The sequence below is a fragment of the Grammomys surdaster genome, unplaced genomic scaffold (genome assembly GCF_004785775.1).
Source record: "Grammomys surdaster isolate TR1022 unplaced genomic scaffold, NIH_TR_1.0 67, whole genome shotgun sequence".
NCBI classification, from domain to species: Eukaryota; Metazoa; Chordata; class Mammalia; order Rodentia; family Muridae; genus Grammomys; species Grammomys surdaster.
This window is the reverse complement of record NW_021604569.1, coordinates 19,783,051-19,805,667: the sequence shown is the minus strand read 5'-3', so window position 1 is coordinate 19,805,667 and position 22,617 is coordinate 19,783,051. Positions and strand designations below refer to the sequence as shown.

Below are 22,617 nucleotides of genomic sequence, written 5' to 3'. Positions count from 1 at the left end.
GGTTTTTAAATTTTTCCTTCAAGAGAATTTGTATTTGTTTGCTGGAATATTTTTTTTTCTACCACTCCTTTGAAATCTAGCCTCTGATGCGTCTTGACGTTGGCATCATCTTTCTCAGCCATGTCTAGCATTTCTCAGTATGACAGGTAATTTTCCACTGTATCTCAGACATTTTGCCTATTACCCAGGAGCCTAGCAGATCCTTTTACTTCAGCAGACAGCACCCTTGTTATGCTGAGTGAGCAGGTGAAGGCCTGCTCTGTGGGCTGTGGTTCCACTAATAGTTCAACCAGCCCAGCTTTCCAGTGCTGCTGATCTGCTGTTTATCCTTGCCCCCAACCCCAAACTGGCTGAGGGACAGAGGGGAATCTGTAGGTAGGAGAGGGGGTGTTTCGGGGAGAGGCTTTGTGTAGCATTTGCTGTGGTGATTTCCCCCGCCTATGGGAAGGTGTGCTTCCCTGGTGAGGTTGAGGACTCTCCCTGTGGAACCCTCTCTGAATGTCATTGTTATCTGGGAGTCTCTGGGATACCATCTCACATCTTGGTCATTCTGGTGAGTGTCACTTTATTGAGTCCACACCTTGTCCAACTAACTGCCTCTGATCAGGTTTCAGAGCAGCGTCTGATTTCTGGTAACTTTAATATCATTTGTGCCTTATGTATTTTCATTCGTTAGCCCACAGACCTGTTGGCCAATGGGTCCAACAGGTTGCTAGGAATTGAACTCTCAGGAGCTCTGGAAGAACAATCAGTACTCCTAACTGCTGAGCCATCTCTCCGGCCCTAAAAGATGTTATTTCTTATTACACTGTGTGAAATGTGTGTATGGAGGTCAGAGGAAACTTCAAGAGTTGACTCTCCTTTGGACCTCAGGTTCCAGGAACTAAACCCAGGCCATTAGGCATGTGCAACAATGCTTCCTAAGCTGCCTTGCCAGGCCTCTGCTGTTACTTTTTCAAAAATATCTGGGTCTTGAGAGTACCCCACTTTGTAACGCAGGCTAGCCTGAGTTCATTATGCAAGTCCACACCTGTCCTAAAGGAATGGTAAACTCCTGTACTGGCCTCCTGATTCACAAGATTATAGTTTCACTCACTTTTTACTGCTTTCATTTCTCATTTTTATTTTATGTGCATTAGTGATTTGCCTACCTGTGTGTCTGTGTGAGGGTGTCAGATCCCCTGGAACTAGAATTATAGGTAATTGTGAGTTGCCATGTGGGTGCTGGGAATTGAACTCAGGTCCTTTGGATAAGTAGCCAGTGCTTATAACTACTGAGCCATCTCACCAGTCCTACAGTTGATTTTGTGTTGTGTGTCCATAACCCCAGTATTTCCATGGCCAAATGTGAAGTGGAGGGGGAAGAACCCCAGAAAGTCTCTGGAACTACTAGTCTGGAATCTGTGTGAAACAGTAAGAGACAATTTCAAACAAGGTAAGAATCAAGGACCAACAACCAAGGTTGTCATCTAATCTTTACACATGCCAGACACATGTTCCCACTCACAAACACACAGGAGCAAATACATAGGTACATATACACATGTACAACACAGACCTAAAAGATGCTTCATTAGGCTTTCCAAGGTCATAATTTTTTATTATACTCTGAATAAGGCTGATATTTAAAGAGCAGAGGAAATGCCTATACAAAAGGTTTATAGAACACTCATTTACATATTGGATATATATTCTTTACAATATAGAATAGTGAAAACTGAGCTAGTAGATAAGACAGATACAACGACATTACAACGTCTTTGACACTGAAGATAAATGCACTGTGGCTTTTAACATGGGTACAGCCCAACACTGGAAACTATAAGGCATTAATGAGAAGGTTAATGGGACCCTGGCTATCTATCAGAAGTGGTAGGACATCACTGAATTTACTCATAGAATAATGTATTAACTTGTGCCCAACCGATGGCCTTGTAGCAAGAGCCTGCGCAATACTCCTTCCCAGTGTTTCTGAGCACACAGTATAGTCTATGATACAGGTCTCCTCTTGTTCTGTTGAATTCACACATCACACACAGAAGGCAGAATCTTGTCCTACCAGCTGTTGTAGAGCTGTCTTCCCGTGTTTCCTCAGAGCAAAACCCTTGATACCCTTGACTACTTTATCTTGAATGAAGATCATACCTGGTCAGTCAGTATTGAAAGCACATTCATGTGGCTTCTTGGATGCATTCCATGCCAACTTTTATGGCATTTAATTCACTGGAAGGCTAGGCTTCAGCTTCGCCCAGCTGATATCTAATTAGGCCCTCTGTCCAGCGGGAGGATAAAGGAGCACTCTGTGGTCTTTGGGCCACATCTGCATATAAACTTATCCTAGGATGTGGTACTTCTTACTTCTTAGACAAAACACAAACTTCAGCCTCCACCCCTGCCCCAATCTGGAGTTTAGCTGCATATGAGTAACCGAAACACTAGAAGCCTCTGTGGAAGACACAGGGCCTCTAGGGAATGGTGGCACATTCACTCCAACAGGCACATCAGAGTGTCCACCAAGGAGGTCCTTAAAGACCAAGGCAAACATTTGGCACAGAAATGAGGCACTTGCTTTTGGTGCATCAATAGGAGCTAAAAAGTGGACTGGTCCACTTGTATACACACAGACACACACATGAGCGAAAAGTGGACTGGTCCACTTGTATACACACAGACACACACATGAGCGAAAAGTGGACTGGTCCACTTGTATACACACAGACATACACATGAGCGAAAAGTGGAATGGTCCACCTGTACACACACACACACACACACACACACACACACACACACACACAGACACACTACACTCACCCTGACAGAGTTGATTCCAATTCTACACGTAGTTACATCTCTACCCCTGTTGAAACAGAATTCACCACAAAATCCCAGCTTAACAACTGTAGCCTGTCTTCAGCTGTGAGATGTGGAAGCTAGGTCTGGATTTTAGAAGGCAGAAAGTGGGAATTTCAGGCTGGGACAGGGATGCTCAGAGCCTTCCTGGGGCATAATGTTCTGACCGAGGAGACCCTGGCGTTGTCTCCATGGAGCCCTGCTCCACCTCCATTCTGGGAAGTGATGGGCTCACTGCCTTCTTCGGAATCTCTGGGCACTGATGCAGGCAGGAAGCTTGCAGCAGTGGGGTGTCCATCTTAGCATGAACCACCTGACTCAGTAACTAAGATGACTCAGCCAATCAAATGTAGCCTGTGAGAACTAGAATTCTTGATCTTTCTCTTCATCCTTTCTCTCCCTCCCAACACCCACAGAGTTCCCCTCGGAAGCTGCAGGTGGCACAGGAGAATCATGGTAACAGCTTAGAAAGGCTTCCTGCCCTTTGGATGACACAGGCCCCTAGATGGCCCAGCCAGTACTGCAGAAGAGGCTAAGACTGATGCCAGAGTCTTAGTCTCCCATTTCTCCTGGACATTCCCATCAGGAGAGAAAAAACATCCACATCTGGGCAAGACAGGTTGCTGTGCCAAGTAGAGGGTAGGGTGCTTGAGGCGAATCTGTTTGGCAGTACGACAGATGAAGGACTGTGTGGAGTCACCCTGAGACTACTGTTCCCCTTCCAATTGAGGGGCCAGCTGTCTCTGGTGTGTCTACAAGGGGACAAGCCTCCTAGCAATCAGAGCTTAGTTGGCTGCAGCATTTGATGTGGGTACAGTATGGCAATGGCAAGCGGTTATAAATAATTTGGCATAAGTAAAACATATATTATATAAAATGGCATTTTTGATTCCATCTTTTCATTTTCCTCTCAAGGTCCTCTAGGCTCTCCACAGTCCAGGTGCCGACCTGAGAGCAAAATCACAGAGTCCTGTCCACCAGCAGTGGGCTCTCAGACACCACATGTTTCTCTCCGACACCAGAGGCTTCCTCCATGGCCCTCACTTCACATCCCTTCCGCTGGCTCCTAACTTAGATCCCCACCTTGTTCCAACCTGCTCAAACCTTCACTAACCATGCATCCCCTCCTCAGTTTCATCACTGTCTGCTGTAGAAAGATACTGGGCAGAGCGCTTCTGCTGGAGAGTGGGTACCCATCAAGCAGGATGGATGCTCCTCCTCCTCCAGACAGATGCTAATGAGCCAGGAACTCAGGGCAGCCTTGTCTTCTATACTCCCTCCTATTACAGCCCTTGTCCTTGGGATCCTGGTGAGGCATTTCCCGGGCCAAGATCCATCCGCTCAAAATGCGCCTGAATATATAGGTGTGTCGGATGAGAAGCTTCTCTAAGGCCAATCTGTGGTGATATTGTTTGTTCTTGGTTTGAAGAGTTGCCAATATTCTCCCCCTCGTGAGTTTGGAATGTGAGGATTGTCAGTCTGGTACAAATGGGGCCCCGCCTCACCCCACTGTCATGTTGAGGGCCCTTTGAGGCATCTGGCAGGTTTGGCTAGGAGGGGCTTAGATCTTCTTAGGGGAGCCGATCATGACCTTTGACACAAAGTTGACAATGGCACTGGCAGGCTGCTCCGGGTCATGCTCTGCAAACAGGTGGCATACATTGTCTGTAGCACTGCCCTGTTTCCGGGCCACAAATCCAAAGACTCTGCAAGAGACAAGTCTAGGTCAGAGGAGCCAGCACAGTGTGCAGCACCACGCATGCGTGCAGGCTTTCCCTTCCTCACAGTCGCAACCTGGGAGCAGTATAGACTGCACCTGCAGATTATGATGCGCCAAGCGCTAGCTTAGACCTGTCCAGCACCTGATCACTAACCATTGGGAACTACTGTGGGCAGAGCCTAGAAGAATGCTACAGTGCCTCGAATTAAAGCTTGAGGCTCTGCTTGCTCCTTAGCACCCTCCTCTGGAGGTCTAGGGGTCCTCCGTGCACCTTCTATGGAGTCCTGAGCTCCAGCTGGCTATGCAAAATCAGGGTCTGCCATGGCCAGTCAGGGCTTTAGGCCTCCTGGAAAAACACTAGAAGCTCTCAGCTCAGCCCAGACTAGATTCCCCAAACAAGAAAGCTCATATGCCAAGGACTCCTCTCAGGCCTGTGCAACTACGGTCACTTCCAGAAGTTGTGGCTGTCTGCTACTACTGACCAGTTCTCCAGAACAGGAAGAACTTTGAAATGGGTGTGCAGGGAAGGAGGCACATGAACACATGCAATCAGCAGTGTAGACCGTGTAAAGAGAGCCAATCTGGTAACCACAGACGGTGAAGCCTCTGCGGGTGGGGAGGGGGAGGATCAGGCTCCTCTGACCATCTTGAAAGCAGTGAGAAGCAGGGGGAATGAGAACTCGCCGGCCAAAGGAACAAAACAGACTCCCTCGAGATTAGGAAATGTTTCCAATGGGCTTCACCCCTGCTCACACACACAGATCTGGGGTCCCGAGCAGTTCCGTCACCCTCTTAAATGGCTGGACTAAGAAGAAATCTGTCTCGATGTGTAAAGGACACTATAGATACAATATAGACAGGGCACCGCCAGCCCACTGCAGTGGACAAGCCATCACCATCCAGGCCTGGGTTCTGATATCAGAACACGGCTCTTACTTTCTACTTTCAGTCTAACTCAAACAAATGATCCCACCAACTACGACTACTTCATTTTGTTTGGTCTTTTAAATAAGCCCTTCTTTGCAAATCAAGAACTGAGGTCAGCTGTACACTGTAATTTTCAAATAGAATAGAAACACTGGCAACTTACTTAGAAGCAGGGCCATCTTTGATCCACCTTGAGAATTGAAGAGAAGAAAAATTTTATGTTAACTTTTGAAAATTATAGTATGAAAGAGGTATGCTTTTCAGTTATAAGAATGCAAAATTCATACTTCCTGTCTTGTGGGTCTAAAGCACAGAAAATCACACTGCTCACGGGGTAATGCCTCCGGAAGAAGAGCCTGTTGGGTAGGCAGAGAGAGGGTAGTTACTTTCCCGGACGTTTGGAGTGATGGATAGGTGGGTGATGGACCAGGTAGGTTCCTCATTTACCCAGTGGGATGATTTGTGGAGTAGAAACCATTTGATGTCTTTACTTTTTACTGGGGAGAGGATCAGAGTATGTGTTCTCGAACAGTCAACAACCGGAAGCTGGGTAGAAGGGTGTTCATAGTAGCACAAAGAGGGAAAGGGCCAACCACAGGGAAGGTAGAGATGGACCCAGGAGCTCTGAGGAACTAGAGGGACAGGTGGTAAGACACAGGAGGCAGCTCAGGACCTTTAGACCTTTTGGCTCTCCCAAAGCTGAGCCCACATCAACAGCACCTTGGAGGACATGTGCCCACTATACTTTTTGAGTTACTAACTTCTGAGGTAGATATTTTGGCATAGGTTTAAAAGAATAAGAAACCAAACCTTAGAGGGTTAAGGCATTTTCTCAGAGTCATCTGCTGCACGGGTAGAGAGAATCGTTGACCAGCAAAGCCACGCTCTCAGCCCAACTACTCCTAAGATTCTGTCCTCAAGCTATTTGGCAACTTAGGACAATGAAGACATTGTCTTACTTAAAGAACTGGCCCTGGGGACTGCAGGTGTGGAGGCCTTCAAGGAGGCTATGGTGCATAGAAGGCTCAGAATGGTCTGGGCTATGACCCATGCATTTGCCACAAGGGCTCCTGATACCACACTGTGCTACTTAGACCAAAACGAGCTGCCCACAAGTTATGGAAGCAATGATGCCAAAACAGAAGCCAGTTGATTCTGGTCCATTTCAGTGGTTCTAAAGCATGACTGAAAAGATGCTGCATCTGAGAGAGAGAGAGGGTGGGGGTGGGGGGGAGATCCTTAAAAGAAAATCTCTTTGGGGCTTTCATGGGTAGCATTTAAAGGGCAAGAATGAGGCCGTGAGTTCAGATCCCCAGCACCTATAAAACCTGGGTGTGCTGATGGGAATTTGTAAGTCCAGTACTAGAGAGACTAGGGGAATTGCCTGCATTGGGTATATCCCAGCCAGTCTAGCAAAACACTGAGCTCCCGGTTTACTAAGAGACCCTGTTTCAAAGAATAGAATGGAAAATGACTGAGACACCCAATGCTGACCTCAGGCCCTTCTACCCATACTTCCCCCAAGACTTACTTTCTCTGGTTGTCAGTCAGAGTGATGCCCTGGGCTGACACCTTGAAGTGTACCACTGTAGACACTGGAGGAGGTTCTTGAACTAAGGTCATACTCAGGGCCTTCTGGACTGCCTGGTGACCAGTGAGAGACTCCATTTCCACAGAGTTTAAGTACCAAACGTTGCAGGCTGAAAGACAGTGGGGAGGAGGTGAGAAGCATGTTAGCCAGGACCATTGGGAACATACATGCTCTGACACATGGAGGAAGACCAACCAGAAGATGAAGGGAACAGGGACATGTGACCCAGGCTGGAAGCACTGGTAAGCACACGCTTCTTCCTCACCAGTAGTAAAGATACACTTGTTCCCATGCCATGGAGAGGATATAACAAGCTATTAGGGAACAGCCTGTTGGTGAGAGAAGTGTTCACCCAGGACCTTTGCTGGCTTCAGCAAGAGTAAAGATAATGGTTACTATTAACACAATCACCCAAAATGTGGTGAGTATGGAGACTCGGAAATTCCAAGAAATATCCATGAGACGACTCCATTTTACATACTGCTTTGCCTGAAGTGCTGGAAGGGCATGCAGAGGGGCTGTGGGGTGATGGCTTGTACTACACTAACTTAGTACCTCTTATTAATAATTGTCCTAAAGAGCCCCAAAGAACAGCCTATTATTATCACCCCCAGTTTGCAGGGGAGGAGATCAGGCTCACAGGTAAGGAACATTGGTAGTGTCACCTATCCCGAGTCCAAGTCAAGGTGATTTGCTAGAATAAACTTTATGGACAACTCCGGTGTTCAGAACTGCCTCAGTCCCGGGTGAGAACACTCAAGGGATCTGTCAGCCTTGGTGGTTTACCTAGCTCCTGTCTAAACCAGGGGTTTTCCTGTGTTCTCTTGAAAAGGAGAACAAGGTGTTAAAGGTTTTTAACATTCACGTTGCCCAAGGCTTAAAGCCCACAAAGCTCTGGTGAAACCTTTTATGCTGGGGTAACCTGAGCCTATCCTGGATAACTGAAGCATATCTTATCAGGAGGAGCTGAAAAGCCTAGAAACAACTCAAGGTGCTACCTCTTCAAAGACTCAAAGAGAAAATCTACCATTAGCATATGCTTCAGCTAAGCTACAGAGGATGGTCACGCCCCTCTGCATTATAGCAGGAAAGAAGGAAAACAGAAGATTCCTAAGAATAAAGAAAGGGTTAAATTCATCCTCTCAATGAAATGTGAAGCAACCAGCAAATGGTAATCACAGAAATTATATAGCAACATGGAAAAATGGTTAGCAGGTAATTGGAAAAGCAGAATAAACCATCTCTGTTATGATTAGAACTATAAAATCAAAAGCATGTGTGCTATGAACAGACTCTGGAAAGCAGCTTGGAAAATGGGAAACAGACAGGACAGTGAATATTCTACCTCTAATCCTGGCCCGTTGCTCATGTAGTTTCAAAAGGCATCATGTGTGCTTGTGCCTGTGTATGTGTGTGCTTGTGCCTGTGTGTGTGTGTGTGTGTGTGTGTGTGTGTGTGTGTGTGTGTGTGTTCATTCTGACCTAACTACTATGAAAATCCCATAGACTTGGCACACCTAGATGTAGTTCACAGGAAACCACAGGCTAGACTGCTGTCTTGAAGACACCACAGGGAGCTTCCCGATAAGGACTGGTCTGTCTATGGTGCCAGGCAGGAACCTGGTGCTGGGAAATGTTGGGAGAAATAACACTTCTGGAGGCAGATCCGCTATGACCATGACAGTGGGCCAGCATTGCCTCCCAGAGTCATGCTCTCAAACAGAGAACACATGGCCTGCAGGGCCAAGTGCTCCTGCTGAGGGGAAGACTTAAAGCTGTGGTGCTTCATGAAACGTTAAACAGGGCAGCACTCTTCAGACCTGCAGCAGGGAGCTCCTGTACTGAGAAAACTTCGCACCTAAAAGTGGTCTCAGATCTACATATTTTAACTCATCAAGTGTTACTTCTGGAAGATTAGCTTGAGGCCATATGTAGAATGCAGGGAGAATCAAATAGAAAGGTGATCCTTCAAGCTTGGCTTGTAGCACAGCAAAACCAGAGACCGGCTGACTGGATGGATGACCGTGGAGAGCTGAATTACGCAACGGAGTCCTACAGAACCACAAAGAACTGAGACTTGCATTGTATTTATAAAAAACCATGAGCAAACTCATTATACAAACTGCAGAAAGGAATGTAAAAGGACAGTCCCAGGAGAGGGGAGGGGGCAGAAACAGATCTGGATCATGCTTAGAGTGGTCTCTGGGTTAGAGAACTTCAGCCTGCCTCCCCTTCCTCCCAGTGTGACGTGGCTGCACCGTAATAGGTTTGGGAGTCATTTACCCTCCTCTTCGTTTTAGCACTGCCCTGCTTTTTATTTAAAACAAACAAACAAAAAAATAAAATCCATATACAGAGTAATAAGCTAAACAGCCAAACCTATGGGAAGTCTGGTGAAAGAGCCTCTTTTTTTTTTTTTTCTTTAAGGATTAGCTCACATTCCTCCTCAGTTTCAAGAAGAAACAATTAAGAATTGAGGCTTAAAATACAGAAACAAATTGTTTCAACTATTGGAACAAAGTCATAATGGCATTAGTATCAAATTTCCCATCCTGAGCTGACTGCTGTGTTGCTGGGTCTTGGCTTCTGCTGTGAAGATATGGGCATTTCCAAGGACCTTAGCAGGAGTCTAGAATCAGGATGGCCAATGGAATTCAGATGGGGGATGGGGGGATTACAGTGATCAGAATAGTCCTACTTTTTTGATTCAATGCCTATGTTACTGGTATTCTAAGTGACCATAGCTAATCGTCAGACAAGGATGGTGTGAGCCCCGCCCCCAGATCTGCTGAGCTGCATCCTTGCCTTTATAGCATGCAGTGAAATGAAAATACACATTCCTGGTGTGTTATGGACTAAAGGAAAGAATCTGAAAGCAGCCTTAAATTAAGGCTCATAACTCAATGCCTGAGGCAGATAATTAAACAGACAACAAGGTTTGACCTGAAGTCTTATCAGTAGGAAAACCAACCCCCCCCCCAATTTAAAAAACTAACAATGTTATCTTAAAAGTTGGTACAATGTATTTAAAAATGGTGAGTTGTAGCCATAGATGGAATATCTATAATACACCTCTTCATACAAGACTCGGGGAACATTATGGAAGAGTGGATGGATGGATGGGAAGAACCAGGGGTCACAGAGGACTGGGCAAGACAATGTCTTCCAGATACATCATGACTACTGCACTCATGGACTCACAGTAACACAAGAACAAGCCATTCAACCTTCCAACACAGCTGGAAGAGACACCCGAGCCCTAATCCCTAGCCTAGCTGAAGAACCAGCAACAGCTGATTTCTGGTAAAGGAAGTGAGAGCCCGTTTTCTTTACGGGTTGCTGTTCTTGGTAGGTGAGCCATGCTTCAGTGGCTGTCCCCACAGCCATCAGTACAGAGGCAGAACCAACTAGACTCAGTAAGTTATTAACTAATAATAATAAAAAAGAGAACATAAGGCTTGGATGAGGGCGTATGGGAGGAGGGTCTGGGGGAGTTGGGGTAAATATGAGCAAAATATATGAACTTCTCAAAGAACCAATAAAATATATTAAAAATAATGTGCTGAAATGAACAAGAAACATTTAATTTCTAACAAGGACATTGACTAAGTATAATATTTACTGGATGAATGCTAGTTAAGGAGCTTGAGAACTATAAAAAAAAATGCTTACGATGAGAAATATTAAACCCAAGAGATGACTGCAGAGGCACACTGGTTATGGCACCAGTCGTGTGGGACTAAGAAACAGCTTTGTTGCTAACACAGATGCAGATGGTGGTATAGGCAAGATGCCCACTGGCTCTGACCAACAGCCTGTACTTCAGGAGCTCCATCCATGGAGTGGAATGAGGCCATACCACCCACTCATCCCATGAGGAGAATCCTCCCAGGGAGGCACGACAGCATGATCCTATTCCTCAGGGTTTTTCCTTCCTTCCTTCCTGCCTACCTGCCTGCCTGACTGCCTGCCTTCCTCCTTTCCTTCCTTTCATAACGTTGGTACACAGTTGTGGTTTAAAAAGCAATCATTACGGGTTTTGAAATTTTTTCGAATACATTTTTAAGAGGTAGAATTAAATAATCAAATCATCCAGAGACCACACTGATGGCTTAACAGGGGTTGTCAACCTAGGAGGACACCAGGGAACATCTAAAACGAAGTTGGGGGGCTCTGCGTTTCTCTCTTTTGTGGTACTCACTGTCTCCCAGGGACAGTCTGCTCAGGCTCACAAGGGATCAGAAGAGAAAGGCTGGCTACACAGGGAAAGGCTGTTCTCTCCACTCAGAAAAACAGTTCCCAAGGCCTTTCCCAGAGTCACCTCACTTGTTCTCTATGTCTCTGGAGAGGGAGAACAGTATCCATATTGAACAACATAAACCTGAGGTCTGTATAGCTGTGCATACATCAGATGTCAATCCTCTGAATGACAGCCAGGCTGGAAGGGAGGAATATATCACAGGGACATACTTCTAGCCTGGAGCAAGTCCCTGTGACCTCTGTTGTGGCTATGGCAAACTCATCTTTTTGGAACCTAGAACATCTTCCACATTATAAATGAGAGAGTCTTCTTTGGTTATATAATGGTCACATGGATGTGCTTAACTTTATTGAGCAGACCTACTTTTAAAAGAATACAAACTATCTTGAGGAGATAAGGACATTTTTTTACCATGATATTCCAACTGGACAGTAAGTCACAAGGGAGATGACAAAACAGTAAAATAGCACTATCCATCAGTTAGAACAAGCACATCCTTCAGGGTGACACCACCTGAGGTGTGTCAGTGAGGATGTGGAGCAAGGGGATGCTTCCCCATTGCTAGTGAGAATACGAATTGGTCCAGCCACTTTGTAATAAGTTCTGTGGTTTCTTTCAAGGCTAACTATACTCTTGCCTGGTGATCGAGCCATCAGGCTCCTTCGTATTTAATCAAAGGAGTTGGAAACATGTATTAACCAAAAACTTGCATTTGGATATTTTTAGAAGCTTTATTCATACTTGTCAAAACTTAGAAGCAACCCAGATATTCTTCAGTAGCTGCGTATAAATAAGCTCTGCTTCACCACGGGCTGGGGAGATATTTCAGTTGGTAAAAGGCTTGTAGTGAAAGCTACAACCCTGAGGATTTTCATTCAGGTCTCCTGCAAGCGGGGTGCAGTGATGTACTGCTATAATTGCAGCACTGGGGAGACAGAAGCAGGTACATCCTTGGAGCTCATTGGCAACCTCTGAATCTGAACACATGTGCACACAGATGTTCAGGCACACATGTGTAATATGTACATAGATCTGTACAAACACACATATATAATCTCCTGTACCATATACAAGGAAAGAAGACACCTCTCTATGAAAAGCTGTGGAAGAAACCAATCTGAAAAGGCTACATGATTTGTGTTGACAGCATAAAGCATTCTGGGAAAGTCGAAACTACAGAGACAATAAAAAGATTAGTGGCAGTGAAAGTCTTGACCATGAGGGGGGAATGAGAAAGGAGATCAGGGGTAACTTTTAGGACAAAGAAAATACTTCTTGTGACATCATACTGATGAATGAATGTCAATGATATTTCTTAAGTCCATTAACACCAAGACAGAACACTATATTTCTGGGAGGAGCCCTGTGAAATTTAAAGCTACAGGCAACCAATAGCTGCTGACAGAGACAGACTCAGTTTTCTTCATAGATGAATGCCCTGATAAGTTATTAAATCCTACATGGCTGGCCCTAAATACACGTACATATGAGCAACACCAAATGGACTCTGTAGACTCATGTGTGCGTGCATGTATAACAGTAATAATAACTATAGAAGACGGATTGTGAGTATGACAGGGAGTGGGGGCATGGAAGGAGTAGAAGGAAGCAGGGGAGGGATGATGTAACTTTTCAAGCCATTATAATTTTTAAATAAAAAGTGAGCTCTATGTACACTATAAACTTTACTTAATAATGCAAAAGACACTACTCATCAGCTGTAAACTGTGGTGTGGGGTGCTATAAACAGAGAGCCAGCACTGACACGGATCTCTCTACCTCCTATATGTTTCCATAATGGATTCAGGAAGTAAAATCTATTAACAAAGATTTCACCCAAGTCTCCTGGTCTCCAAAGGCCTGGTTCTGTGTGGTGTGTCTCAGTACACAGATGGCAGAGTGGGTCCAGCAGTTGACTCATGATGAGGGACTGTTGAGTCACAGCTCCAGAACATTTTTACATTTTCAGCTGGCAAGGCAGGTCGCCACATCCTGTCTTACTGCACCCCTACCCCCCACACTAAATAGAGGCCTTGACATTTATTCCCCTGAATCTGGTCTTGTTCGAGTCCAACCAATAGTTCCAACCTCTGATGCCCTGACCATGCCTCCCGACAGCTGCACCCCACCCAGCTGTGCCAAACAGCTATAAAAGGAAACTTCCTTCACAGTCCACAGAAAAGCAGGAAATGACTGTCCAAAGGGAAGTTCTATCATGGAGTTCGGTTCCGCCCAATGACTCGGAGGTGCAGAGATACAAAGCTGTGTCCACTGACCTGCTCCCTGCTTCAGCAGCTCGGCTGCTGAGTTGGCTGCTGTCTGGGGAGAGTTCTCTGCTATTTCCTCCAGTGGATCTGCAGGAAGGGGCGAGACGAGACATGAGCTCCTGACACAGTAGTCCACATGGCAAAGAAAATCTGATGACAGAATTCCCAGACGGTGACAGAGCTGACTTTCTCTAGAGAGACAATCATGCAGCCCGCAGAAACTGCAATCCCATTTTGAACACGGATGGAGGTAGTATGGCCCCCTAAAACATTTTCCTGGCCTCTGGATTCATTTACATAAGTGATCAAATTTTAAAAGACAAACACCATTTACCTACAGGAAAGCTGGAACACATAGTCAAGACCCCATAAACCCTGAATATTAATTTTTTAAAAAATTACTGTGGTTATTTTCTAACAAATATCAGAGACCTGTTCATTCATGACCTAAATTTAACCATAGCAACATCATTCCCATTTTGTAGGATTGTGAATCTATAATGCAAGTGACCCTGAAAACACACAAATGAACACACACACACACACACACGTGTGTGTGTGTGTATATAAAATAACTACTTATGTATGTATACATTTACATGCATGTATGTCTGTGGACCTCATGAATGCCTGGTGCCTAAGGAGGCCAAATCTCCTAGGACTGGAGTTTTACATGGTCAGAAGCCACCTAATGAGCTGGGAATTGGACCTGGGTCTTCTGGAAAAGCAGTGAGTTCTCTTAACCACTGAGCTATCTCTCTACTTCCCAGGTATTTCACATCTTTAAGCTGAGCAGTCTTTGTTTTCTGGAAACTTTCTATACAGGCCACAGGGTGCAATGTCTGGGAGCTGCTATCAGCAGCAAGGTGTTCTCCTTTTTCAATACAGGTGGCCACTAGCTTTCTTTGGGGTTTAAGAGTACATGTCATAAAAAAGAATCTTTGACTATTTTTGTAAGGTTTTTGGTGAATCCTGGGAACAGCATGCTATGAGCGGTGCAGAAGATCCTACACACAGCCAGATAGCACTGAGGCCTCCACCACATACCTCTCTCTGGAATGAGCAGCTTGCAGGGCAAAGCCAAGGGTGTAATGGAATGCTGGCACACCAAAGCCGTCAGACTCCCTGTAAAGTGGATAAGAGTAAATTAAATGAATGTCACCAATTTCTTCACCTGCTCTATGTTTAGCCAGAGAATCAGTTGAGACCAAATTTCCAAAACCCACGCCTTTATACCACTGTGGGATGTAACTCAAAGTTCCAAGAAATGACAAGGCCCAAGTCAATGAGGAGACTTGGGATCTGCAGTATATGCCAAGCATATCTCCTTTATACGTGTGAAGTGCCAGGGTGCTTCTTAACGAGTAGGAAACAAGGCTGCCCCAGTCTATCCAGAAGGCCGTGAAAGGCTCTCAATTCACAAAGAAAGGGGGAGGCTCTGGTGGCAGCTCTGTGCTCCTCCTTGTGCCTGAGGGATGAGGGTCACACTGGGCTCCAACCTGCTGGGACCCAGCTGCTGACCTTCACCTTGTCTTATTCTAGCTCTGGGAGGATCCTTTCCATTTATTTAGTTTTGACAAAGCTTCTAAAGAACAACTGCCCCTTCAGCTTATCTTAAAGACCTCAGGTGGCAGCCTGACACCCGGGAACTGAAATGAGAGGAACCTACCATGGCACAGAGGCCCTTGACTCTCAAGCCACATGAAGGAGAGAGTCTATACCCTGGAAAGTATCAAAAGAGCTTCTCACCAAAATATGGCTCGTTTGAGCACCCTTTCAACCGTACTCCCTTTGGGGTACACTCAATCAGGAAATGCCGGACGAGTTCATTGGACAAATCTCCAGCTGCAGAAAGAAAAAAAAAAATTAAAGCATAGGAGAATCAGAGTAAGGGTAGAGGCTAGAGAGAGAGAGAAAAGAGAAAAATATATAGATTGATGAATTGTTACACAGAAGTCAGACAGACAGACAGACAGACAGACAGAGCTTCATTTCTGTCTCCTGCAGATATCAAAGCTAAGAAGGCTCCCTATAAATAGGATTAAACCACTGCACTACTAGGCTACCCAGAACCATTTCTGGGATGGTCAGTGGGCAGTGCCATAAGCCAGGTGGATAGTAAGACTTGGAGTAAAAATCTAGAGACTAAGAGAGTCCCTGAGAGACATCCTCAGCTACTCCAAGAACTCCCAGAGAAGGGATGAACTGGCAGCTCAGAATGACTCTGGCCTTGGAGCACCAGCTGCATTCCTCCAAGAGAGGAAAGGCCACCAAGGCTCGGGCACAAAAGGCTTCAGTGAAGAGCTGGAAGGACGCCAGCTCTCTGGGTGAGGTGGAGCCGCCAGCCGGGTACAGAAACGCCTTCAGCAACAAGCAGACTGCCATGTAGGAGCAGCATTCTACCAAACTGCTAGTAAACAGGACACTTGTGTTCAAGCCAGCTGCTGAACCCAAAGAGAAGCCTGAGGAGAAGCCACTGAATGGAAAAGAACAAACTGAACCAGGAGAAAAAGAAGTCACTGGCCCAAGCTGCTAAAGTCAGTAGACACCCTACTGTCTGTTACACCCTACTGTGTGTTACAGCTCTCCCCTTAATTGCTGTCTTTAGTGCCCTGAGACCTAGCCTCTCAATACTGCTGATATTGGAATTCCAGGTAGCAAGACATCTTGGATTTATGATTGGGGAGAGGTTGTCAGACTCTAGCCTGTGGAAGGTGAACAGTCCTAATCTCAAATCCAAAGCCTGGCAATTTTGAAGACCAGTATGAGACCATAAATGGAAAATTTCGCACCATGAAACTTTGTTTCATGAACAAAATAATGGAAAATGTTGCATAACATTACCTTCAAAAATGTATGGAATGTGTATGAATTCTACATAAGATGTAAATGAACTTAATCTTAAGACTTGGGTCTCCCAGGTTCTGTTCCCAGCACCCACAGGACAATTCACAACTGTCTGTATCTGACACCCTCCTCTGGACTCCATGAGCACTACACATGTACGTACTATACAGTCAGGGAAAAGATCATATAAATAAAATAATAAAGGAATTTTTTAAAAGACTTAAGCCTCATTCCTAAGATATCTCATTATGAGGGTACAGATACTTTGAAATCTGAAAATAATCAGAAATCTTGGACATATCTGTTTGGGGGCATGTATGATGAGAGATACGAAACGGCATTGGATCCAGGGATGTTTATCAACAACACGCATTAGCAACAGAACATGTCAGCATTTTCTAGAGGCAGAGAAGCTTGTAGGGAAGGGGATGACATGATTCCATGAAAACATAAATCAGAGGGAATAAAGATTTGACCCCTCCTCTGTGGAAGGAGGGGGTGTGGGGCTTCCAGCCTAATGAGAAACCCCACTGAAGGTCTGGATTCTACTTGTGGAAAATAGCCCCGGGAAGATCCTTCTGCCAAGGGCTTTTTGGAATACAGAGTCTAGAGTGACCACAGCTGTCTCATCTCAGGATGACTGGAGGTGGCCCAGTGACTAACTGGCTCTTCACTCATTTGGTAAACTCTTTCTCGGTTGGACTGTGAAACACAAATGTCAAATCCAGGCCTGGGTGTACACACAGAGGCGAGACTATTTCAGCCAGTGGAGACCACCATGCTGGATTTCCTGACATCTGCTATTCACATAGCCTCTATTTTGTTCCTTTATTCTCAGACTTAGTATAAAGTCTGCCCACGGCAGGATATGTTCCCAGACATTATAAGTCTTTTCCTGATCTGTCACTAACCGATGTTCCTAAGTAAGGCCTTGTAGTCCTCAGCAGCCAGGTCTGAGTGCTTCCTGATAAAGGCCATATGTCCCAGCTGTAATGTTCTGTTGAGCTTCTTATGCCGAAATCCTAGACACTCTATGTGATATCACTCACCCTCCTCCCCACAACCCTCTTGCTCCCTCACAGAAGCCCTGTCAGCACCCACAGGTTTGGGAGCTGTGCTCTCTGCCTGAGTCCCAGGTGCCTCGAAACCACACTTCCTAACCTTGCAAGACAAGCACATTCCTAGAAGCAAGTCACCCTACTGTGCCCAAGGCTGGCCGGCTTGCAACCAAGTCTTACGCTCTCGGTGCAGCCTGCACAGTGTTTGCTCCAGGAAGCTTTAAGCACAGATTTCACACAAGAGTTTGGACAGATCATCTCATATCCAGGCATAGGATAGGAGAGACAGGTGTCACATCCATGCTGATTTTGATTCCTCTCTGCAGCTAACACGTTTCCCATTGATTTAATGTGGCAAAGGCTCAGCACCCAGAGAGAGGATCTGGTGGTCAGTGAAGATGTAAGGAGGGGCGGGGTCTTAGGGTCACTTACAGCATGCCCTTGGGAGGGTGGTGGAACCCAGCTTCCTCCCCAGCCTCTCCCCTTCATGTTGCAGACAGGGTGAACATGTATTCCCTCACGCATAAGCACGCTATTATGATGGTTTATCTATCATACTAGAGATAACTATGTCATTATTAGTATGTATCAGGGAGAAATCAAGCATGTGGTCACCCAAAGAAAGGAGGGCTGTCATGAAACAGAGTGCTTTACTGGGTCTTTGGCTCTACTTTGGAGGTTCTTGACCTGCATGGGTCATGACCCCTTTGAAGGCCAAAGGACCCTTTCACAGGGGTTACCTAAGGTCATCAAAAAACACATATGTTTAGATTACCATTCATAATAATACCAAACCTACAGTTATGAAGTAGCATCAAAAATAAGTTTCTGGTAGGGGATCACCACAGCATGAGGAACTTCATTAAGGAGTCGTAGCATTAGGAAGGCTGAGAACCACTGGTCTACTGTATTACGGAAAAGACTGCTTAAAACAAATGAAGATAAAATGTATAAATGGATGGATTTTTTAAAGTAAGATAACTACTTAAGGAAGTATCCTTATAAAGCAAACACCAAAGAGAACCAGTGGGAGCAGCTGCCATCATCAGACACTGTAAACAACAGACAATCCCCCGTCTGTGGACCCTTACCTTTCTTGTTCAGGTGCAAGACAGAGGGAGGCGGTGTGGCCACCTTCATGGCCAGACCATAGGCCCCTCTGAAGGAGTGACTGTCCCTCACGATGAATGACCCAGGAGCTTTGTCCTTCAACATGGCAATGGCTAGGGAAAGGAAAGTCATGGATGACTGCAAGGGACAAATGTCACTGTCCACCCCAAGCCTGAGGTGGCTCCACCTCTGAAAATCACACTGAAGTCTGAGCTGACACTCAATGTGACAATAGAAGAGTAACATTCTGTCAATTGGCGATGGTCCCAGGGATGGCTCGGCTGCCTGAAAGTGGTCTGTTACAAAGTACTGATGTCCTCTCTCTTCTGCACATGTGCACTTCCCTCTCTTTCAACAGTGTGAAACTAGTGCTGATATGCTTGAAGTGCCCCACCCCCAGACTCCTGGTTTCTACATGTCACCCAAATCTCAGATGCTCTGTGACAGCCTCAGGAGCTGGACTAAGGCAGCCCCTTTTCCTGGCTGCTTCTACAGCCTGGGGCAGTGGGGACCCTGCTTAACAGGTGAACATGGTGTAAGGAAAACGCCATCTTTTCATCTGTGCTGCTAAGCAGGGAGGCCAGAGACAGAAGAACTAGGGGACACTGGCTGCATAAGGGCTGCTCTGTGTGGGTTTTTGGGGGGAGGTTTGGACTTGCAAAGCAGCTTTTACAAAGGCCGCCTGAGGGAAATGAAAGGCTTTCTAGGCCGTGGTTGTGTTCATCCCCCACCCCACCCCACCCACGCTTCTCTTCCATTTAAAATGACAAGAGCTTTCTCGAGCTCCTGGGAAGAACTAGAGTCTCACAGTTTCTGTTAGCTCTAAAATCTAATGGCAGAAATTCTCAGAGAGACCACTAGCCTTTCTAAGAGATGATCCTATGAACGAACGACCCATGAGCCCCTTGGGGACTTCAACAACCAGGTGGCCAACATGGAGCAGGAAGCTCCTTATAGGGCGAGCTCCACATCCCATTCCCATTCATGGTCTGCCTGAGATTCCCCCAGTGCATCTGCTCTCCTCCATGGCCTCTTTCTGCAGGACTCTGGAGCCTAGGACCTCGAGGAGTCCTTAGAGACCTGAGCAGTGTCTCTTCCTCAACACAGTGGTGGGCTGCCAGGCTGGTGAAACAGCTAGTGTTCACAGACCACACACTGGGATGCACATGGCTTGATCCCACTTCTCACCCAAACCCTCACCAGGGCTGAGTTTTCCCCATAAAACTGTGAAGGTTATGGGATGTTCTCGAGAGGCCTATGATAAAGGTGTGTTTATCTGCACCACAGCTAATAGAAGGAGATCCCTGACAGAAGAACCTGGAGACCAAGTATGACCAACACAGCAAGGGGTCCCTTGCCCCACCTACCTTGTTCTCTTGAGATGTCTGCCTTGTACCAGAACTTCGAAGTGTCTTGAACAAATTTCACAATCACGAGTTTATCATTTGGGCTATCTGTGAAGCAGAATTTTAATACAGAATATTTGTATTGCTGCCTCTTTTATGATGATCATGCAAGTTCAAATCCATCCGGCCCAAAGGACCGACTGGAAGGGAGAGCCAGTGCCTCAGGGTACAGGACAGTACACACATGTTTTCAATCTCAGAAAGGAAGTCAGGGCAGCAAGGCTGGTATCAAATGCTTGAAACAGCTTATAACTCAGTTCTAGATTAGTTATTTAATTGGGAAAAAAAGAAGTAACTTTAAAACATCTCTATTTTTTCAAGTCAAAGTGAACACAGAACTAGTGCAGCATCTGCCCTTTCTAACACTGGCCTGAGTCTACAGTGGATTAAGGAGGAAGTTGAGCGGATTTACTGGAAAAACTGGGTCTGTCTGGCTTTAGGCAAGCAGGATGGAAGAGAGCCATCAGGGAGTCTGAGCATTTTCTGCAGGACACTTAGCACTGAAGACCAGCTCAAATTTGAAACCCCAGAGCCCTCCTCTCCTGAGGGAATGGGCAGATGCAGAGACATACCTGGCAAAGGTGAGGCCACTTCTGACGGCTTGCAGAAGTCTGGAAGGACGTTTGGGAAGGGTATGCTCATGGTGCTCCCACTGTGGGGGCTGGAGAAGCCACTGGATGAAGGGGAGACTGAACCCAAAGAACGATCACCCTCTGAGGCTCTCTTCTTCTCTGGGAGGGGTGGCTGGCCAGGCAGGCTTACACCCTGGTTCTGCAGGCCTGGACTGTGATGGCTGCTGGCTCCAGGTGACACCGTGAGAAAGTTGTGGGACAGGAAGCCATTGTCAGCAGCCCCTGTCGTCGTCAGAGGGGTTCCAGGAGCTGGTGAGGTACCATGGGAATTGACCAGCAAGGTGCCAGCATCCTCACCAGGTGGAAGGCCACTTGTTACTGTGGTTACTGTGTTGAAACCTAAGAAGGCTTGGCTGCCTGCAGGAGGCAGAACATCTTGAGGCTCCGACATGGACAGCTCATGGCTGTGGAAAGAGCCCTGGAGCTCTGAGGACTGGAAACAGGGCAGCCCTGGTGAGTCCTTACCAGAGCTACAGAACTCATGGTTGCCGAGGGGACTTTCAGAAGAGTGGCTGTTCCCCAGAAGGGTGAGGGCGGACTTTGGGCTGCTTTCTACCCACTGGCGCTCTGCGGAAGGCGGGCTGTTTGAAAGACAAAAACAGTCACAGGGAAATGTAAGGGAAATGCAGGTGCCTCAAAACCAGCAACTGTTACAAGACAGATGAGACAGGATTAGGGAAGTAGGTGCCGAGGCTTGCTGCAGGGCAGCATGAGAGATGCCGTATCCCCCATCCCTTACATGTGTTTCAGTGACCCAGGTTGACCTCAGTCTAAAAATATTCAATAGAACATTGTAGAAATAAACAACTGCTAAGTCTTAAATGTTACTCTGAGTGGGATGATGAACCATGTGCTGTCCTCCTCAGACATGGCCAGGATACACATCATCCCTTATTCAGCGTATCCATGTGGTATATGTTGTCTGCTTTTAGTCAGATGGCTGGCCAACATGGTATGTAACTCGAAGGCTACTTAGAAATGATCCCAAAGGGGCTGGTGAGATGGCTTAGTGATTAGCATAGGACCCTCTGCAGAGCAGCAGGGTTTGATTCCCAGTACCCACACAATGACACACAACCACCTGAAACTCCTGTTCGAGAGGATCTGCTGCCCTCTCCTGGCCTTCACAGGGACCAGGCATACATGTGGCAAACAGACTACAGGCAGGCAAAACATTCATACAATAAAAATAATGAATAAAGATATAAATCTAACATCAACAACAAAAAGTGCCTCCAAGAGCAAGAGTGGGGACGGGGACACTGGCTGATTGGCTATGGAATCTATAATGTATTTCCTTTGAAAAATGGTCAGTTACCATAGGGGAAAACATATACATTCAGGGTTTGTTCCTGTCTAGGACCTTAGGCATCAACTAATGCCTAAGACCATATTTCCTACAGACCAGGGACAGCTTGACTGGGAATTACCACATTCAGGAACCTAGAAAACCCATTAAAAATACAGTTCTTGAAACATACATGTATTTAAATTGACACGTATTAGGTACATGTGATGTCAAGTCATTAGAGGACCTCCTTTTCATTGTATTTATTATGTTTTTAATTTTTAATTCTTGAATTATTTGTTTGCTTTATTTATATGTTTACTTTGCTTTATTGGCTGGCTGGATGATTGGTTGGTTTCCCAAGACAGGGTCTTTCTGTGTAACAGCCCTGGCTGTCACAGAACTCACTTTGTAGAACAGGCTGGCTTTGAACCCAGAGAGACTGGTCTGCCTCTGCCTCCCTCCTGAGTGCTGGGATTAAAGGCATGCACCACTACACCCAGCTGTCCCTCTTTATTTCAATGGGAAGAAAAACGAGGAATCTGTACAAGAAACAGGAGGAATTTAGCTCTACTCTGGGCTAGCGTGGCAGCTGACCTTACTGAGTTTCAAAAGGCCTGCATCTTCATAAAACAGAAAGACAGTCTACCTCAGCCCT

General features: G+C 46.0%; 1 protein-coding gene across 3 annotated transcripts in view; it reads right to left on the bottom strand.

Annotated features, from left to right (window-relative positions):
• Positions 1–1,579: 1,579 nt before the first annotated feature.
• Positions 1,580–22,617, bottom strand: part of Tns3 (tensin 3) — a 232,968-nt gene continuing 211,930 nt past the window's right edge. For all 3 annotated transcript variants that reach the window (XM_028777165.1, XM_028777157.1, XM_028777161.1), the window contains 10 exons: positions 20,612–21,252; positions 20,001–20,087; positions 18,615–18,746; positions 15,368–15,463; positions 14,666–14,743; positions 13,628–13,705; positions 7,032–7,200; positions 5,788–5,856; positions 5,664–5,690; positions 1,580–4,559 (listed from right to left, as the gene is read on the bottom strand). In XM_028777165.1, coding sequence (XP_028632998.1) covers positions 4,415–4,559; positions 5,664–5,690; positions 5,788–5,856; positions 7,032–7,200; positions 13,628–13,705; positions 14,666–14,743; positions 15,368–15,463; positions 18,615–18,746; positions 20,001–20,087; positions 20,612–21,252 — 1,522 coding nt within the window. In that variant the 3' untranslated portion in view covers positions 1,580–4,414. The remainder of the gene's footprint in view (positions 4,560–5,663; positions 5,691–5,787; positions 5,857–7,031; positions 7,201–13,627; positions 13,706–14,665; positions 14,744–15,367; positions 15,464–18,614; positions 18,747–20,000; positions 20,088–20,611; positions 21,253–22,617) is intronic.